This window comes from Diaphorina citri, unplaced genomic scaffold, assembly GCF_000475195.1.
Source record: "Diaphorina citri unplaced genomic scaffold, Diaci psyllid genome assembly version 1.1 scaffold564, whole genome shotgun sequence".
NCBI lineage: Eukaryota > Metazoa > Arthropoda > Insecta > Hemiptera > Psyllidae > Diaphorina > Diaphorina citri.
In genome coordinates, this window is record NW_007377998.1 from 78,891 (window position 1) to 98,776 (window position 19,886).

General features: G+C 36.5%; 1 protein-coding gene across 1 annotated transcript in view; it reads right to left on the minus strand.

Annotated features, from left to right (window-relative positions):
- Positions 1-19,884, minus strand: part of LOC103510146 (lamin Dm0) — a 36,897-nt gene extending 17,013 nt beyond the window's left edge. Inside the window, exons 1-4 of the mRNA XM_008474790.3 lie at positions 19,305-19,884; positions 4,071-4,224; positions 3,645-3,770; positions 2,835-3,017 (exon numbers count right to left, since the gene is read on the minus strand). Of these exons, the coding sequence (XP_008473012.1) occupies positions 2,835-3,017; positions 3,645-3,770; positions 4,071-4,224; positions 19,305-19,744 (903 nt within the window). The 5' untranslated portion in view covers positions 19,745-19,884. The remainder of the gene's footprint in view (positions 1-2,834; positions 3,018-3,644; positions 3,771-4,070; positions 4,225-19,304) is intronic.
- Positions 19,885-19,886: the final 2 nt, after the last annotated feature.

Below are 19,886 nucleotides of genomic sequence, written 5' to 3' on the forward strand. Positions count from 1 at the left end.
TTTTTCGAGGTGTATTGATCGGAGAGCGACATGACAAGCATTTAAGAAGTATTATGCTTAACACAATTAAAGCTCTTTTTATAATTTCGTTTTACCTTATTCTCGCTGGACAATGGGGTTTAATTCAAGTCATAAAATTTTTCGAGGTGTATTGATCGGAGAACGACATGACAAGCATTTAAGAAGTATTATGCTTAACACAATTAAAGCTCTTTTTATAATTTCGTTTTACCTTATTCTCGCTGGACAATTTCTTCTTGTCCTCGGTCAGTTGGCTACACTTGGTCTTCTCCTGGTTCAAATTATGGTTCACCTCGTTCAGGAGGGACTCTAGACGCACGATTTTGGTCTCAGCAGCAGCGCACTCGTTGGTCTTATCCTTCAATCTGAAAACACAAAATAGTCAGTGTGTTATTGACAAAATATATCTATTATTTGGAATGTGTATTTCAACAAGCAACAGCCCCAATATCTCAGAGGTAGAAAGTTGGATTCTTAATTCGGAGGCTGGGGTTCGTATCCAAGTACCGTCATTTCGAGGTGAACATTTTTAAAAGCTTTACTAAAATTATTTTTCTGCAAGCCTGTATGATTTACTCAATTATGATGGGTTCTTCTAAAGTTTTCAACCTTAAATAACGAGGGTTGACATTACCCGTTTCTAGTGGTTTAGCAAACTTTCATATGACAATTACAACGAAGGTAGACATTACCCGTTTCTATTGGTTTAGCAAATAACAAGCAACAGCCCCAATATCTCAGAGGTAGAAAGTTGGATTCTCAATTCGGAGGCTGGGGTTCGTATCCAAGTACCGTCATTTCGAGGTGGACATTTTTAAAAGCTTTACTAAAATTATTTTTCTGCAAGCCTGTATGATTTACTCAATTATGATGGGTTCTTCTAAAGTTCTCAACCTTAAATAACGAGGGTAGACATTACCCGTTTCTATTGGTTTAGCAAACTTTCACATGACAATTACCATGATTCATTCATTACTTAGTAGTCAGTACTTGATAACTTATGATAAATAACTGTGTAAAAATGTCATAATACTTTCAGGTAAAGCTTATAAAATCATAAGCATAAATAGATCGAAAGCTCACTAACATTACTACCAAGAACAACACGTGTCTTTAAAGGTGTGTCCACCTGTCCACACATAGTACACCTTAACAGATGAAATCTGCTGTTCACTGAACACCGCGTACAATTTATTTTGGCATTAGTAGAACGCCAGGTGTGATGGACACGTCATTAATTTTAGATCTCATGAAGAGATTCTTTCACTTGGACCATTTCGAAGTACGAAAGTATCGAGAAGATAGAAGATTTGAGCCTACGTGTAATCATTTCATTCAACCAAGCGGAATGTCTAGGGGCCCTGGGGCTATTACACATCTCTGATCTCCACTCCAAGTATTCTAGGAACTCGACATAAGAGTATTCCTTAGAATGATATTGAATAAATTTCCTTGTCCTGTGACTAAGTGATCTATGATAAGATACAAACAATAGATATTTTCTCAAAGATTACACCACCATGTGAAGAAAAGGATAGGTACCTAATTGAATTTGTTTACACCAAGTACATGTCTCAGAATTGGGAGAACGCTAAGTTTTTTCATGATTTGCGATTCGAACATTTAGCGTTCCAAGTTAGGAGTACCACACTTTACTAATCGGACTGTTAAATAGGAGCATACAACATACTAGTATACAAAGTATACATAGACAGAAACTTGGGATAAAAAGGACGCGCAAGCACAGTCCCCAAAAATTTCAATGTTCCTCGGTTGGCTTGAGATGCCTATGTCCTATAAGCTTGAGATCTACAAGGAATTCAAACTCTAGCGCGAGAGTGGTAGTGCATGTTAATGAATTATCATCAAGACCTAGCTTGAGTGTTGTGTACATCTCTACATATAGCTATGTGTGTAGACTGAGCGAGTCAATGCGTTGATACATCAGAATGTATGTAAACAATGATATTCCCCTGAGGCATGCTAAGTTCCCAAGTTGTATAGAAGAATACCGTATGAACAATGACCACAATGGGAGGGTATATTGATGTATAGATTTACCAGTTTAGTGAGAGGACATAGGTCCTGAAGTTACCGGTATGCCGGTGTCTTAACAGCAGTAGAGATTTCTCACTAGAGATTCAAGGGTCTATTGTTTTTAACACTTGAGATCATAGAGCTAGATCTAGAAGCTTGAGATGTTTTTGAGATGGTTGACGCTGTATTCAACTCTGGGAAATTTCTCTGTTGCGTGAGGTTAAGTTTTCTTTACGTCTCTATGGGAGTAAAGGGAGATAAAAATGTCTCCCATTCCCATAGGGTTATGTGAGTAGGCGGGTAGCTTGTCACCGAATGAACGGTGAAAAACCCGTAACCAAAGAGAGATTAAGGGAAAAACCTTGCCTACAAATATTCCCCATAATCTGAAAAGTACTAACTGTACTTAAGAAGGAACAAAATGGTTACCTGTGAGATTATTTTAGAGAAAACAATAAACATTATTATGTCAAAATATGTAAGACCTTGGTTAGACTGCGGGGGTAAAGGGACTTTTCGGTCCTAATCCAGCAGGACAAACAAGGTATATTCTATTCTACAAATAGAAAAATGACATAATACCTAGTCAATCTCAACCATTAGATAACAACACTATTCTACAAATAATTAATTTAATTTGTCAAGTTTCCATTTATTATTATTATTTTTTTCAATATAACTCTCAGAACATACTGAATTTTTATAAATGGTATACCCATCCGTATAAGCAGAGCTTGTTCCACGGATAGGGAAAAGGAACAAGCGTCTAGACTCACCTGTCCTTCGTAGATTTTCACCAGCTCCTGTTTGGTCTTCTTGAACTCCTCTTCGAACATGGCGCGATTGGTTCGCACTTGTTCCGCCAGACGATTCTCAAAGTCTCGATTGAGACGAGAGTCCACCTCGGACAGTTCTGTCTTACGCTTCTTCTGCACCTCTTCGATACGGGTCTCGAATACCTGGAAGAAAATTGATGGATTTAGAAAACTAGATCAGGGGGACATCAAGCTGGTGAAATGGAGGCTTGCCATTGGTGAGGCCTGAGGCCAGGGATGTAAGTAAGGTTGTGGTTTTGTACCGGGTTGAGAGAGGCAAGCTTGGCAAACTAACCTTGTTTTTAAGTTACCACTCCCATGTCAAACTGTAGAAACAATATCCTGTCTCAACCCAACCCGGTAGATAACCACTACCTAAAACAGCCATAAAAAGTTCACAGAAAATCACATTTAAAACACAAAAAGTATAAATAGGTATAAAAGGAATTAAGGATGTCTGGTTTTTGAAGCCAGAAGTTAAAAGAATTCCAGGAGACTTCGGTAGTGGGTACAGAGGTGAAGCACTCGCCTAGTAAGCGGGATGACGCCGGTTCGAATCTTCGAACTATAATCTTCGAATTATATCCTTACTTATGAGATAATTTGACCGTATAATAATAGAGCTAGAAGGGTTAAGTAGTAATTAATGCCTTTGAAACTAACCTCACCTAGTGGTTATCTTCCACTTAAGAGTATGGACCTACTTTCTTCTTTATATTGCCACTATTGCAGCAGTCATAGTCAGAGGGGTATAAGTGGTGGACCACTTACCTGCTTGTCATAGTTAAGCTGCTCTCGCAAACTCTGGTTTTCATTCTCGAGTTCGATTCGTTTGAGTTGTTCTTGATCGATAGCTTTCTTCTGCTCTCCAATCTGGTGCTCTAGCACTGGAATACGCTGGAAAGGGCAAAAAGAACCAGTTACTTTAATATCCATATAATAAAAAGGATAAGGAAAGGAAGAAGGGGAAATCCTTGGTTTGAACCTATGGTTTTTTGTTTCATTGGTGCGCTTACAGAAAGTACTATCTGTCAGAGAAGAAAGCTCGATGCGACTAATGCATCTGGAGGTTCGTGGTTGGGGTTTAATTCAAGTCATAAAATTTTTCGAGGTGTATTGATCGGAGAACGACATGACAAGCATTTAAGAAGTATTATGCTTAACACAATTAAAGCTCTTTTTATAATTTCGTTTTACCTTATTCTCGCTGGACAATTTCTTCTTGTCCTCGGTCAGTTGGCTACACTTGGTCTTCTCCTGGTTCAAATTATGGTTCACCTCGTTCAGGAGGGACTCTAGACGCACGATTTTGGTCTCAGCAGCAGCGCACTCGTTGGTCTTATCCTTCAATCTGAAAACACAAAATAGTCAGTGTGTTATTGACAAAATATATCTATTATTTGGAATGTGTATTTTAACAAGCAACAGCCCCAATATCTCAGAGGTAGAAGGTTGGATTCTCAATTCGGAGGCTGGGGTTCGTATCCAAGTACCGTCATTTCGAGGTGGACATTTTTAAAAGCTTTACTAAAATTATTTTTCTGCAAGCCTGTATGATTTACTCAATTATGATGGGTTCTTCTAAAGTTCTCAACCTTAAATAACGAGGGTAGACATTACCCGTTTCTAGTGGTTTAGCAAACTTTCATATGACAATTACAACGAAGGTAGACATTACCCGTTTCTATTGGTTTAGCAAACTTTCATATGACAATTACCATGATTCATTCATTACTTAGTAGTCAGTACTTGATAACTAATGATACATAACTGTGTAAAAATGTCATAATACTTTCAGGTAAAGCTTATAAAATCATAAGCATAAATAGATCGAAAGCTCACTAACATTACTACCAAGAACAATACATGTCTTTAAAGGTGTGTCCACACATAGTACACCTTAACAGATGAAATCTTCTGTTCACTGAACACCGCTTACAATTTATTTTGGCATTAGTAGAACGCCAGGTGTGATGGACAAGTCATTAATTTTGGATCTCATGAAGAGATTCTTTCACTTGGACCATTTCGAAGTACGAAAGTATCGAGAAGATAGAAGATTTGAGCCTACGTGTAATCATACATAGTACACCTTAACAGATGAAATCTGCTGTTCACTGGACACCGCGTACAATTTATTTTGGCATTAGTAGAACGCCAGGTGTGATGGACAAGTCATTAATTTCGGATCTCATGAAGAGATTCTTTCACTTGGACCATTTCGAAGTACGAAAGTATCGAGAAGATAGAAGATTTGAGCCTACGTGTAATCATGGTTATGTGAGTAGGCGGGTAGCTTGTCACCGAATGAACGGTGAAACCCCCGTAACCAAAGAGAGATTAAAGGAAAAACCTTGCCTACAAATGTTCCCCATATGTCAAAATCTATAAGACCTTGGTTAGACTGCGGGGGTAAAGGGAGTTTTCAGTCTTATCCCCGCAGGATATACAAGGTATATTCTATTCTGTCATTTTTCTATTGAATAAAAATGACATAATAGTCAATCTCAAGCATTAGATAACAACTAAATCTAAAAAAAATATAAATAATGATTTATGTGTGGTGAAGCAGAGAGCTTCTTCACAATTTTTGTGGATATCACAGGATAAGAGCCTCCTTTACTATTTCTGACATTTCTATATTTTTTTTACTCTGGTAATGCCGCCACTGGTCGCTACTTGATTAAAGTAGCTACTGAATTGTCCTCACAGGTTGGATTCTCAATTCGGAGGCTGGGGTTCGTATCCAAGTACCGTCATTTCGAGGTGGACACATTTTTAAAAGCTTTACTAAAATTATTTTTCTGCAAGCCTGTATGATTTACTCAATTATGATTGGTTCTTCTAAAGTTTTCAACCTTAAATAACGAGGGTAGACATTACCCGTTTCTAGTGGTTTAGCAAACTTTCATATGACAATTACAACGAAGGTAGACATTACCCGTTTCTATTGGTTTAGCAAACTTTCATATGACAATTACCATGATTCATTCATTACTTAGTAGTCAGTACTTGATAACTAATGATACATAACTGTGTAAAAATGTCATAATACTTTCAGGTAAAGCTTATAAAATCATAAGCATAAATAGATCGAAAGCTCACTAACATTACTACCAAGAACAACACGTGTCTTTAAAGGTGTGTCCACACATAGTACACCTTAACAGATGAAATCTGCTGTTCACTGGACACCGCGTACAATTTATTTTGGCATTAGTAGAACGCCAGGTGTGATGGACAAGTCATTAATTTCGGATCTCATGAAGAGATTCTTTCACTTGGACCATTTCGAAGTACGAAAGTATCGAGAAGATAGAAGATTTGAGCCTACGTGTAATCATTTCATTCAACCAAGCGGAATGTCTAGGGGCCCTGGGGCTATTACACATCTCTGATCTCCACTCCAAGTATTCTAGGAACTCGACATAAGAGTATTCCTTAGAATGATATTGAATAAATTTCCTTGTCCTGTGACTAAGTGATCTATGATAAGATACAAACAATAGATATTTTCTCAAATATTACACCGCATGTGAAGAAAAGGATAGGTACCCAATTAAATTTGTTTACACCATGTCTCAGAATTGGGAGAACACTCAAATTTTTTCATGATTTGGGATTTGAACCTTTAGCGTGCTAAGTTCCTAGAACGCTTTACCAATCAGACTGTTAAATAGAATATACCAATATACATAGACAGAAACTTGAGATCAAAAGAACACGCAAGCACATTCCCCAAAAATTTCAATGTTCCCCGGTTAGCTTGAGATGCCTATGTATGAGCTTGAGATCTACAAGGATTTCAAACTCTAGCGAGAGAGTGGTAGTGCATGTTAATGAAGGGTGTTCTCATAATATGATCAATAACAATAAAACAACAGGGAAATTTCTCTGTTGCGGGAGGTTAAGTTTTCTTTACGTCTCTATGGGAGTAAAGGGAGATAAAAATGTCTCCCATTCCCATTTATGAACTAGAAGTTATATCCGGTCTTGCTAGGACTCATTTATGACTAGGTATCACTATGAAGCCTAGCCTATCACCATTAAATTTACAATAGACTAATTTTACATTACATTTTAGGGCCTATTTATAGTATTTGAAATTTTGACCAAGTTCCCATCATTAGAAACCAATTTGAATAGATTTGGAAACATGCTAACAAAATACACTACATGACTCAGTCTATAAACCTGGTTCTGCTCAGTGTACTTGAAAACCCCACCACCATTCCCATCCTATCTATGAACTAGAAGTTATATCCGGTCTTGCTAGGACTCATTTATGACTAGGTATCACTATGGAGCCTAGCCTATCACCATTAAATTTACAATAGACTAATTTTACATTACATTTTAGGGCCTACTTATAGCATTTGAAATTTTGACCAAGTTCCCATCATTAGAAATCAATTTGAATAAATAGACTAATTTTACATTACATTTTAGGGCCTACTTATAGCATTTGAAATTTTGACCAAGTTCCCATCATTAGAAATCAATTTGAATATATTTGGAAACATGCTAACAAAATACACTGCATGACTCAGTCTATAAACCTGGTTCTGTTCAGTGTACTTGAAACCCCCACCACTAAGGCAATCTTTGCTCTGTACACTATAAATAGCTACATACATTAGGTACCTATACTTAATGTTATACCTATCCCACACAATATTTGAAGATTTCAAGTTCACAAACTTGGACTATAGAGAGGAACTGAAGTTTATGACTTACATGACTCAGTCTATAAACCAGGTTCTGCTCAGTGTACTTGAAACCCCCACCACTAAGGCAATCTTTGCTCTGTACACTATAAATAGCTACATACATTAGGTACCTATACTTACTTAATGTTATACCTATCCCACACAATATTTGAAGATTTCAAGTTCACAAACTTGGACTATAGAGAGGAACTGAAGTTTATGACTTAAGGCAATCTTTGCTCTGTACACTATAAATAGCTAATAGATATAAATTAATGTACATACATTATACTAAATGTTATATGTACCTACCTATCCCACACAATATTTGAAGATTTCAAGTTCACAAACTTGGACCATAGAGAGGAACTGAAGTTTATGGTATTCTACACATCTTGTGACACTGGCAAAGTTTCATTGATTCTATTTATGGTGGTGATAACATTGACTCTATCCCCTATGCAAAACTCAAATGATTTTTTCCCTGTGAATACACTTGTTTGTATAAAAATATTTCTTTTTCAAAATACCTTGATTATTTCTTCCCTATTTCCCTCAACACCTACTTAGTAAACTTAAAGGAGGCTCTAAAAATGTCATGATATCCACAAACAATGTGAATAGGCATTCAGGATTTACCACATTTTTTTTTTTTTTTTTTTTTTTTTTTTTGAAAAAAAAAAAACCATTAAAGCTTTAGGATTTATGACTTTATGGTATTCTACACAGCTTGTGACACTGGCAAAGTTTCATTGATTTTATTTATTGTGGTGATAACATTGACTCTATCCCCTATGCAAAACTCAAATGATTTTTTCCCTGTGAATTCACTTGTCTGTATAAAAATATTTCTTTTTCAAAATACCTTGATTATTTCTTCCCTATTTCCCTCAATACCTACTTAGTAAACTTAAAGGAGGCTCTAAAAATGCTATGATATCCACAAACAATGTGAATAGGCATTCAGGATTTAAGTACCACATCAATTTTTTTTTTTTTTTTTTTTTTTTTTTTTTTTTTAGAAGAGAAATCTATCAATATTTACCTACTGAATGACTGAAGATAGATATTATTAGCACATGGTTTGGATTGTTAGCACTCTATGTGGGTAGAGCATGACTCACATGACAAATTTTTTATCTTTTCTTTACCTATAGTAGGTGGTAAGGTACTTAGTACCTATGTAGGTACATATCATCTCTCTTTTCATCTTTTTTCTACCCAGTTAAAATGATTACAGAGATTGAGTTGCCATAAGCTGATTGAGGTGATTAGGTACTGCATTATTAATAAGTAGGTGCATCTTTAAGATACTTGACTTGAAATTACTTTTTTAGAAGTATGTAGAAACCAAAACAATATCACCTAATCCAAAATTCTCAAGAAAAAAAAATGGGTGATTGATAAGTACTCATGGAAGAATAAAATCAGTAACTTGCAAATAGGTTATCAACTCCTCGCTATTTACAATGGAGCAGTTGCAAATGGGTAAAAATTATAAATAAATGGTCGATTCCTATGTAAAAAGTTGGGAAAAATCCAAATCTGAGGAGATATTATTAGCACATGGTTTGGATTGTTAGCACTCTATATGTGGGTAGAGCATGACTCACATGTCAAATTCTTTATCTTTTCTTTACCTATACCTAGTACCTAGGTAGTAAGGTACTTAGTACCTATGTAGGTAAATATTATCTCTTTTTTCATCAGTTAAAATGATGTCATACAATTGCATTCTTACAGAGATTGAGTTGCATAAGCTGATTGAGGTGATTACTGCATTATTAATAAGTAGGTGCATCTCTAAGATACTTGACTTGAAATTACTTTTTTAGAAGTATGTAGAAACCAAAACAATATCACCTAATCCAAAATTCTCGAGACAAAAAAGTGTGATTGATAAGTACTCATGGAAGAATAAAATCAGTAACTTGCAATTAGGTTATCAACTCCTTGCTATTTACAATTACACCATTCCATTCAGATCACTGGCTCACCAGGGTGCTGTAATCTGTAGTGCCATAGGCATACAATAAGCTACTTACTACCACCAGAGGCCTATGGTAGTTGACTCACCTATAGATTTGCAACACATACCTAAGAGTCTCCTCTACCTATGACATTTGCTAACAATTGTCAACACAGGACTAAATATAAATGCTAAATAGTAAGGAAAGACATTCTAACAGTCTCTGCCAATACTAGACCCTAGGGTTTTCTGGTCTGCAAATAAAAGTGATAAGATGTCAAAGTTGTGTTTAGAATAAGTAGACCAAGAATTGAATTTTGTGGGCTAGTTATTAATGCATCACAAAAGTAAATACCTAGTAAGAATGAATGTAAAAAAACTTACCTACACAAATACTTGAGGTAGGTATCAGAAAACCCTACTGAATCATTCCCCCTATTCAAAATATCAATAACCCTTGGAGTGTAACATCAACTTCCTATGGGTAGGTTTCTAGGCTAATCACCTGGACAAGCAAAAATTTTGGGTTCATATAACAACGTCTACTACTTGGACCTCTACAAGCTTCCAATATTATTATGTACAATCTACAAGCTTCCAATATTATTATGTACAATCTACAAGCTTCCAATATTATTATGTACCTATTCACCTGGACAAGCAAAAATTTTGGGTTCATATAACAACGTCTACTACTTGGACCCCACAAGTAAAGTTACAAGCTTCCAATATTATTATGTACAATCTACAAGCTTCCAATATTTCAAACCATCAAGATCAGTCATGTGTCACTAATCATGAAAGAACTGGTGAACTGGGCTCAAGTTTTGAAGCCTCACTAAAGAACTACCTACTACACGAGGATTTCTTGGGTATGTTTACAGTTTCAGCTTCCAGTTTAAGTTCTCTCTGACTGTAACTCTGTATAGTTTGTACCCTTCGAACTCTACACCACTACACCAGGATTTTTTGGGTATGTTTACAGTTTCAGCTTCCAGTTTAAGTTCTCTCTGACTGTAACTCTGTATAGTTTGTACCCTTCGAACATAAACAATGATCCCTGGAATGGATGGAAGTTCAGGTCGGTTTGTTTACAAATTGCTACGAACCCTCTTCCTATTACGATAAAGATCACGCCCTCATACACACACTAGCACACACGTGTGTAACTTGCGCAGTGTTCTGTGCTCGTTAGGTACTATTTTTAATTAACGCACATGAAAGACGCTCAATAATCTCACGATCAGAATGTCAGGGAAAAGTTAGATCCCTTGATAATTTCACTGGGTACATTTCATTTGAGATAATGAATGGTAAGCTCAAAAACGAAGTAGGTAAGTAGATAATCAGACTTGTGCTTCGAAAAGAAAATTTCAACTTCAAAAGCTATCTGTCCAAGTTAGATCTCGTCTGAAGATATTGAATACCTATTAACATTTCATTTGAGATAATAAAAAAATGGTAAGCTCAAAAACGAAGTAGGTAAGTAGATGATCAGACTTGTGCTTCGAAAAGAAAATTTCAACTTCAAAAGCTATCTGTCCATGTATCGTGTGGTGTCTAGTGTGGCACTTTAGGAACTGAGGAGCGGAGAGAGAGAGAGGCCTATGCTGCGATCTAATATTTTAGTAGGTATGTAACGCGCGACAAGTTTAGTGCCTCTCTGGACAAAGTTTACCGGGTGGTGTTGACGTACCGACCCGGTATCGCGTAAACAATGAGTGCACCCCGAGCTTCAAGCACAGAGCCGAAAAAAACCTCGGCCCCGCCGGGAATCGAACCCGGGCCTCCTGTGTACAAGCCTAATGTGATACCCACTCGGCCACGGAGGCGGAGGTTGCATTAGATAACAACTATTCTACAAATAGGCCAAGCGTCTAGACTCACCTGTCCTTCGTAGATTTTGACCAGCTCCTGTTTGGTCTTCTTGAACTCCTCTTCGAACATGGCGCGATTGGTTCGCACTTGTTCCGCCAGACGATTCTCAAAGTCTCGATTGAGACGAGAGTCCACCTCGGACAGTTCTGTCTTACGCTTCTTCTGCACCTCTTCGATACGGGTCTCGAATACCTGGAAGAAAATTGATGGATTTAGAAAACTAGATCAGGGGGACATCAAGCTGGTGAAATGGAGGCTTGCCATTGGTGAGGCCTGAGGCCAGGGATGTAAGTAAGGTTGTGGTTTTGTACCGGGTTGAGAGAGGCAAGCTTGGCAAACTAACCTTGTTTTTAAGTTACCACTCTCATGCCAAACTGTATAAACAATATCCTGTCTCAACTCGTCCTGTCTCGACCCAACCCGGTAGATAACCACAACCTAAAACAGCCATAAAAAGTTCACAGAAAATCACATTTAAAACACAAAAAGTATAAATAGGTATAAAAGGAATTAAGGATGTCTGGTTTTTGAAGCCAGAAGTTAAAAGAATTCCAGCAGACTTCGGTAGTGGGTACAGAGGTGAAGCACTCGCCTAGTAAGCGGGATGACGCCGGTTCGATTCTTCGAACTATATCCTTACTTATGAGATAATTTGACCGTATAATAATAGAGCTAGAAGGGTTAAGTAGTAATTAATGCCTTTGAAACTAACCTCACGCATTTCATTTGAGATAATAAATGGTAAGCTCAAAAACGAAGTAGGTAAGTAGATGATCAGACTTGTGCTTCGAAAAGAAAATTTCAACTTCAAAAGCTATCTGTCCAAGTTAGATCTCGTCTGAAGATATTGAATACCTATTAGACTCAACTATTATTATGAAGTCAATAGTGAGGAATGGGAGAAAAGGATAGGGATTGAGAGTGACATCTTTGTTTATGTGCGGGCAAAACGTCATAAAACAAAACTGAAACAGCTGAAACTCCGAATTATAAATATTTACTTACATAAATAACAAATATTTACAACATTACTCATTAAATAATATGTTTGGAATTTAGAACGGAAGAAAATTAAGATCTTATTTGGGTCGGAAGACGGAGCTTACCAATGCTACTTGATTTTATTTTGCTAGGTACCTAATTTCAAACACTACCTACTTACAGATCTGAAGAAAGTTAATTCAAGTGCCTACATCATATACCATTATACCTATATGTATTGTATTATTTCAAACACTACCTACTTACAGATCTGAAGAAAGTTAATTCAAGTGCCTACATCATATACCATTATACCTATATGTATTGTATTTTAATAGATACATAGGAACTCGGGTTTTTTCTACTAATTGACCTTAGTCTGTAAAGTAAGGGAGAAGAATACCGCGTTAACTAGCCGGTCTAATGAGGGACACAGTTGTTTACTACAGGTATAGCCAAAGGCACCTCTTTAATATTGCGGGGGGAAACGAAAAAATACTGTGAATTTTAGCGGGGGAACATAAAAAAGCGGTTGAACGAAAAAACATAAATTCACAGAAAAGTTCCTAAGGCACGACACGTTAAAAAAAAGTAAAAATAAAAAGCGGTAACTGCGGTGATAAAATTTGCGAATAACGAACACTGAAAACGAAATTAGAAAGCACTTGGTTGAAATTTTAAAATTTACCCCAAAGATCGCGTGTTTTTTTTTTTTTTTTTAAGGGACAACTACCCGGTCCGAAGGCCCAAAAAATGTAGGGGATAGCAAGGTGAAGAGGGGGAGGAATACCACTCACCTGGTGTTTCTTCACTCTTACTTAGATGCCGGCGTTGTCCTTTTGGGGGGTGGATTGGAAAAGGTGTGCACTGTGTGGACTATATGTACACTTAGGTGTACTTCTAATATTAATATAGGCAGTTATAAGTGCGATACAGGCACCCAGAGTATGCTACAAGGCACTATGATTGAAATTTAAGGTTTAGGTACTTACTATGACAATTTATTGTCCTACGTTTTAAGTTACACGCAAATGTACAATGTACTGATTTTAACCATGAAATAATGTTCAAATTACCTCCCTTTTATGGCGCTAGAGTTTGGATAAAAAAATCGAACAGAGAGTATCTATGTAAGTAGGTCAAATTAAAGAAAATACTTTCCTTCCTAAAGGATAAGATATAGAAATTAAAAATAAATGCACAAGTATGCATAATTAACTCCATGTAATTTGATCGAATTCCTGACATGATTTTTTCAGGCGATCATAACTGACAACGCAACGTAACCGAAACGTTTTATGCATTATGCTGTTCATTCAGTACAGAACGCATATTTACACATGCTATTATCGAAGCCTCAGTCGTATGACGTCACATAATATAAGCAGAACTCCTATTACTCATAACGTTGGTCTGACCTCATAGTTATAGCTCGTAAAAAAGATGAAATACAACAGCTCTACAAGCAATGGCTGTTAATCTCAGTATTGTAGAGAAGGTACATGGCCAGGGAATACTAGAGTAACTAGAGGTAGACTGAGGACACACCCAGGTTTTAGAACCTAGGTATATTTAATGGCGAGCAGCAACGCTTCGTAGTCTCCTCTACCTATGACATTTGCTAACAATTGTCAACACAGGACTAAATATAAATGCTAAATAGTAAGGAAAGACATTCTAACAGTCTCTGCCAATACTAGACCCTAGGGTTTTCTGGTCTGCAAATAAAAGTGATAAGATGTCAAAGTTGTGTTTAGAATAAGTAGACCAAGAATTGAATTTTGTGGGCTAGTTATTAATGCATCACAAAAGTAAATACCTAGTAAGAATGAATGTAAAAAAAAGTCTGTGAACTTACCTACACAAATACTTGAGGTATCACAAAACCCTACTGAATCATTCCCCCTATTCAAAATATCAATAACCCTTGGAGTGTAACATCAACTTCCTATGGGTAGGTTTCTAGGCTAATCACCTGGACAAGCAAAAATTTTGGGTTCATATAACAACGTCTACTACTTGGACCTCTACAAGCTTCCAATATTATTATGTACAATCTACAAGCTTCCAATATTATTATGTACAATCTACAAGCTTCCAATATTATTATGTACAATCTACAAGCTTCCAATATTATTATGTACAATCTACAAGCTTCCAATATTATTATGTACAATCTACAAGCTTCCAATATTATTATGTACAATCTACAAGCTTCCAATATTATTATGTACAATCTACAAGCTTCCAATATTATTATGTACAATCTACAAGCTTCCAATATTATTATGTACAATTCCTACCTACAAGCTTCCCAATATTAATATATGGTACAATCTACAAGGTTTTTTTTCCTTTCCATAGTATGAGTGTAAAATCTAGCAAGCTTGCCAACATATTCATTATGTAGCAGAATCTACCAAAGCCTTCCAATATTATTATGTACCCATCTACAAGCTTCGCAATATTATTATGTACCAATGCTACAAGGCTTCGCAATATTATTATTGTACCCAATCACAAGTTGCCAATAATTTCAAACCCATCAAGATCAGTCATGTGTCACTAATTCTGAAAGAACTGCGTGAACCTGGGCCTGCAAGTTCTTGAAGCCTCACTAAAAGAACTTACCTTAACACTACACCACGGATTCTCTTGGGTATGTTTTACAGTTTTCAGCTTCCAGTTTAAGTTCTCTCTGACTGTAACTCCTGTATACGGTTTGTACCCCTTCGAACATAAACAATGATCCCCTGAATCGGATGGAAGTTTCAAGTCTGTGTTGGTTTAACAAATTGCTACGAACCTCTTCCTATTACGAATAAAGATCACGACCTCATACACATCGCACTCAGCCACACTTGTAACTTGACGCAGGTTCTGTGCTCGTTAGGTACTATTTCTTAATTAACAGCACCATGAAAGACGATCATACTCTCACGACAGAATGTCAGGGAAGAGTCTATCCTTGATAATTTTACTGGGACATTTCTCTTTGAGGTATAATAAAAAAATGGTACGCTCAAAAACGAAGTAGCCGTAAGTAGATGACAGACTTTGCTTCGAAAAGAAATTTCAAACTTCAAAAGCTATCTTGTCCAGCTTACGATCTCGTCCTGAACAGATATATTGAGCATACCTATTGACTCAACCTATTTATTATGAAAGTCAATAGGAGGAATGCGGAGGAAAGGTAGGATTGAGTGACATCTTTGTTTATGTGCGGGCAAAACGTCATAAAACAAAACTGAAACAGCTGAAACTCCGAATTATAAATATTTACTTACATAAATAACAAATATTTACAACATTACTCATTAAATAATATGTTTGGAATTTAGAACGGAAGAAAATTAAGATCTTATTTGGGTCGGAAGACGGAGCTTACCAATGCTACTTGATTTTATTTTGCTAGGTACCTAATTTCAAACACTACCTACTTACAGATCTGAAGAAAGTTAATTCAAGTGCCTACATCATATACCATTATACCTATATGTATTGTATTTAAATAGATACATAGGAACTCGGGTTTTTTCTACTAATTGACCTTATGGTGGATTTCACCAACGACTTAATGAGAGATTTAACTAATGGGAAAATTTTCAATGATAAAAAAAGGAGTTTTTCATGATCCAAACAGGAGTTTTTAAAAACTCCTCCTTTTTGGATCACTGAAAACTCTTATTTGGATGATTAAAAACTCCTTTTTGGATGATTAAAAATTCTCCCATTAGTTAAATCTCTCATTAAGTCGTTGGTGAAATCCACTATAAGTCTGTAAAGTAAGGGAGAAGAATACCGCGTTAACTAGCCGGTCTAATGAGGGACACAGTTGTTTACTACAGGTATAGCCAAAGGCACAACCCCGGTCGCCAAGTTGTTATCCTTGTCATCAGAGAACATGGAATGGACACTGCCTATCAATTGATTTCCTAATTAAGTAATAAGCTATTAAGTTGAGTTTGGGATCACTTCTCTTTCATTTGAACCCCGACCTCCCTACTCTGAAGCTATCAAACCAACGGTGACGAAATCTCTTTTTCTCTCTGGTGTATCGAACTATCGAATACCACCTACCTATGACGTAACAGTTCAGTTGTCTAGAATTCGTCTTCTCCAGACGATCCTATAACTTACAGGTAAAAAACTAAAGTCCACTACCTATGACTTATTTGAGTCATTAGTCTCAGTCTCTCAGTACCACTGTCTCAATCAAGGGCAAAAAGAAATCCGTGTCCTTTAAATAAGGTCAAATAAGTGATAAGGAATTTGAACCTCATGTATTCTTCTTTACCTACCCCAAGATAGGTAGGTACTTCCTGTTCAAAGGATGAACTAAAGAATCGCAAATGAAATGCCGAGTGCAAAAACGCAGGAGGGCAACACAACACAATGCATTTCTTACTTTAAATACATTTTATTTTTAGATAAGTGAGATCGTGTGAGACATCAGTTGTAGTTAAGTACAGCCGGCCGGCTTAATTCACTTCAACCTCAAACCTCAACTACACACGATTTATGAATGGCAAACACATACACATTTACGTATATTCAGTATGCCCTATAAACAATACAGTTGAGCTCTTTCAAATTATATTAGTATTTTATTCCTAACAAGATTTTTCCCCTCTTGTTGCTCGCAAGGACTTAAGGAGTCCAATTTATTTTGGCTCACAACTCAACACAAGGTAGGGTAAGGAACGAATATTCTGACCATATGCTCCCGCCAACAGCGAGATTAATGATGTCATCGTTTGAATTTAGAATATTTCCGAGGAAGCAGAAGAGAGCTTGTCGGAGGACAGCAACCTTGGCCTGGTTCCCCAGGCATTGAGTTTGTGCTGTTCTCTCAGACATCAGGTCTAATATCGTGCGTGCAATGTGCTAGCTAATATCGACCACTTCAGACGCCACAATACCATGCTAGGTGTTCTCATAATATGATCAATAACAATAAAACAGGGAAATTTCTCTGTTGCGTGAGGTTAAGTTTTCTTTACGTCTCTATGGGAGTAAAGGGAGATAAAAATGTCTCCCATTCCCATCCTATCTATGAACTAGAAGTTATATCCGGTCTTGCTAGGACTCATTTATGACTAGGTATCACTATGGAGCCTAGCCTATCACCATTAAATTTACAATAGACTAATTTTACATTACATTTTAGGGCCTACTTATAGCATTTGAAATTTTGACCAAGTTCCCATCATTAGAAATCAATTTGAATATATTTGGAAACATGCTAACAAAATACACTACATGACTCAGTCTATAAACCAGGTTCTGCTCAGTGTACTTGAAACCCCCACCACTAAGGCAATCTTTGCTCTGTACACTATAAATAGCTACATACATTAGGTACCTATACTTACTTAATGTTATACCTATCCCACACAATATTTGAAGATTTCAAGTTCACAAACTTGGACCATAGAGAGGAACTGAAGTTTATGGTATTCTACACATCTTGTGACACTGGCAAAGTTTCATTGATTCTATTTATGGTGGTGATAACATTGACTCTATCCCCTATGCAAAACTCAAATGATTTTTTCCCTGTGAATACACTTGTTTGTATAAAAATATTTCTTTTTCAAAATACCTTGATTATTTCTTCCCTATTTCCCTCAACACCTACTTAGTAAACTTAAAGGAGGCTCTAAAAATGTCATGATATCCACAAACAATGTGAATAGGCATTCAGGATTTCCTTGGGAAGGGAAAATTTCCTTTGAAAATTTTTATGGATAATAATGTTTGAAAAACTGAAAAAACCCCAACAAATTTTTTTTTTTTTTTTTTTTTTTTTTTTTTTAGAAGAGAAATCTATCAATATTTACCTACTGAATGACTGAAGATAGATATTATTAGCACATGGTTTGGATTGTTAGCACTCTATATGTGGGTAGAGCATGACTCACATGTCAAATTCTTTATCTTTTCTTTACCTATACCTAGTACCTAGGTAGTAAGGTACTTAGTACCTATGTAGGTAAATATTATCTCTTTTTTCATCAGTTAAAATGATGTCATACAATTGCATTCTTACAGAGATTGAGTTGCATAAGCTGATTGAGGTGATTACTGCATTATTAATAAGTAGGTGCATCTCTAAGATACTTGACTTGAAATTACTTTTTTAGAAGTATAATATCACTTAATCCAAAATTCTCGAGACAAAAAAGTGTGATTGATAAGTACTCATGGAAGAATAAAATCAGTAACTTGCAAATAGGTTATCAACTCCTCGCTATTTACAATTACACCATTCCATTCAGATCACTGGCTCACCAGGGTGCTGTAATCTATAGTGCCATAGGCATACAATAAGCTACTTACTACCACCAGAGGCCTATGGTAGTTGACTCACCTATAGATTTGCAACACATACCTAAGTACTTAGAGCTATTAAGGATGATAGGGTGGATCTGAGGACCTTTCCAGGAAACTTCTCACTTTGAGCATTTTTTTTTTTTTTTTTAGAATTTTGATAAGGGAACTGTAAGTAACTGCTAGGGTCTTATCATCCCAAAATCAAAGAGAGGACAAACACAGGAAACAAGAAAGCCAGCCATTCCAAGAATGAACCCTATCCAATCGGAATAAAAATCCACCCTGAGCAGGAATCAAACCCACGAGCTAGTGCTTACAAGGTAGATCATATGATACTTGAAAATTGACAATCAATATGTTTGAATGTGTATGGTTCAGAGGGAGAAGATTCCATGGAATAGGCCTTGTCAAGTAAAAAATATACACACTCAGATAGAGATAAAGATAACTTACTTGTTTTTCAAGTCAAGTAGCTCATCCAACAGTCTTCTCTTTTCAATAGCAAGAGAGCCTTGTGAAGTAAAAATACACACTCAGATACAGATAAAGATAACTTACTTGTTTTTCAAGTCAAGTAGCTCATCCAACAGTCTTCTCTTTTCAATAGCAAGAGCTGATTTGCTGGAGGATTCTCTGTCAAGTGCTTTTCTTATGTCTTCAATTTCTTTCTCGGAGGCAGCTTTCACTTTCTTGAACTCTGTAGTGTGAGATTCCTCAATGGAGTAGAGGCTGTATTCCAGAGAGGCTTTGTCATTTTGAAGCTTCTGAACCAACTCGATATACTGTGCAAGTCTGTCATTAAGGTTTTTCAGTTCGTTTTTCTCTTGTCGTCGACTGATTATTGTTGGACTCAGAGGACTTCCCGGCCTGGGAGGTTGAGATTGGGGTTGAGGTTGAGGCGGTTCTTCACGAACTTCAGATGTTTGGCGAGATGAGGAACCTCTTGAAGCAGATGGAGTTTTAGCCGGAGTAGCTCCTCGTTTTGATCTTCCAGACATGATGACCGTTTAGATATAAAAACAAGGATATGGTTGGTGTAAAAAAAGTAAAAGGGTATAAAAAATTAAACGAACAGTGGGAATTAATACAGATAACACAAAAAACGCCGACACACTTTACAAAACGTAACGCGATAACAAT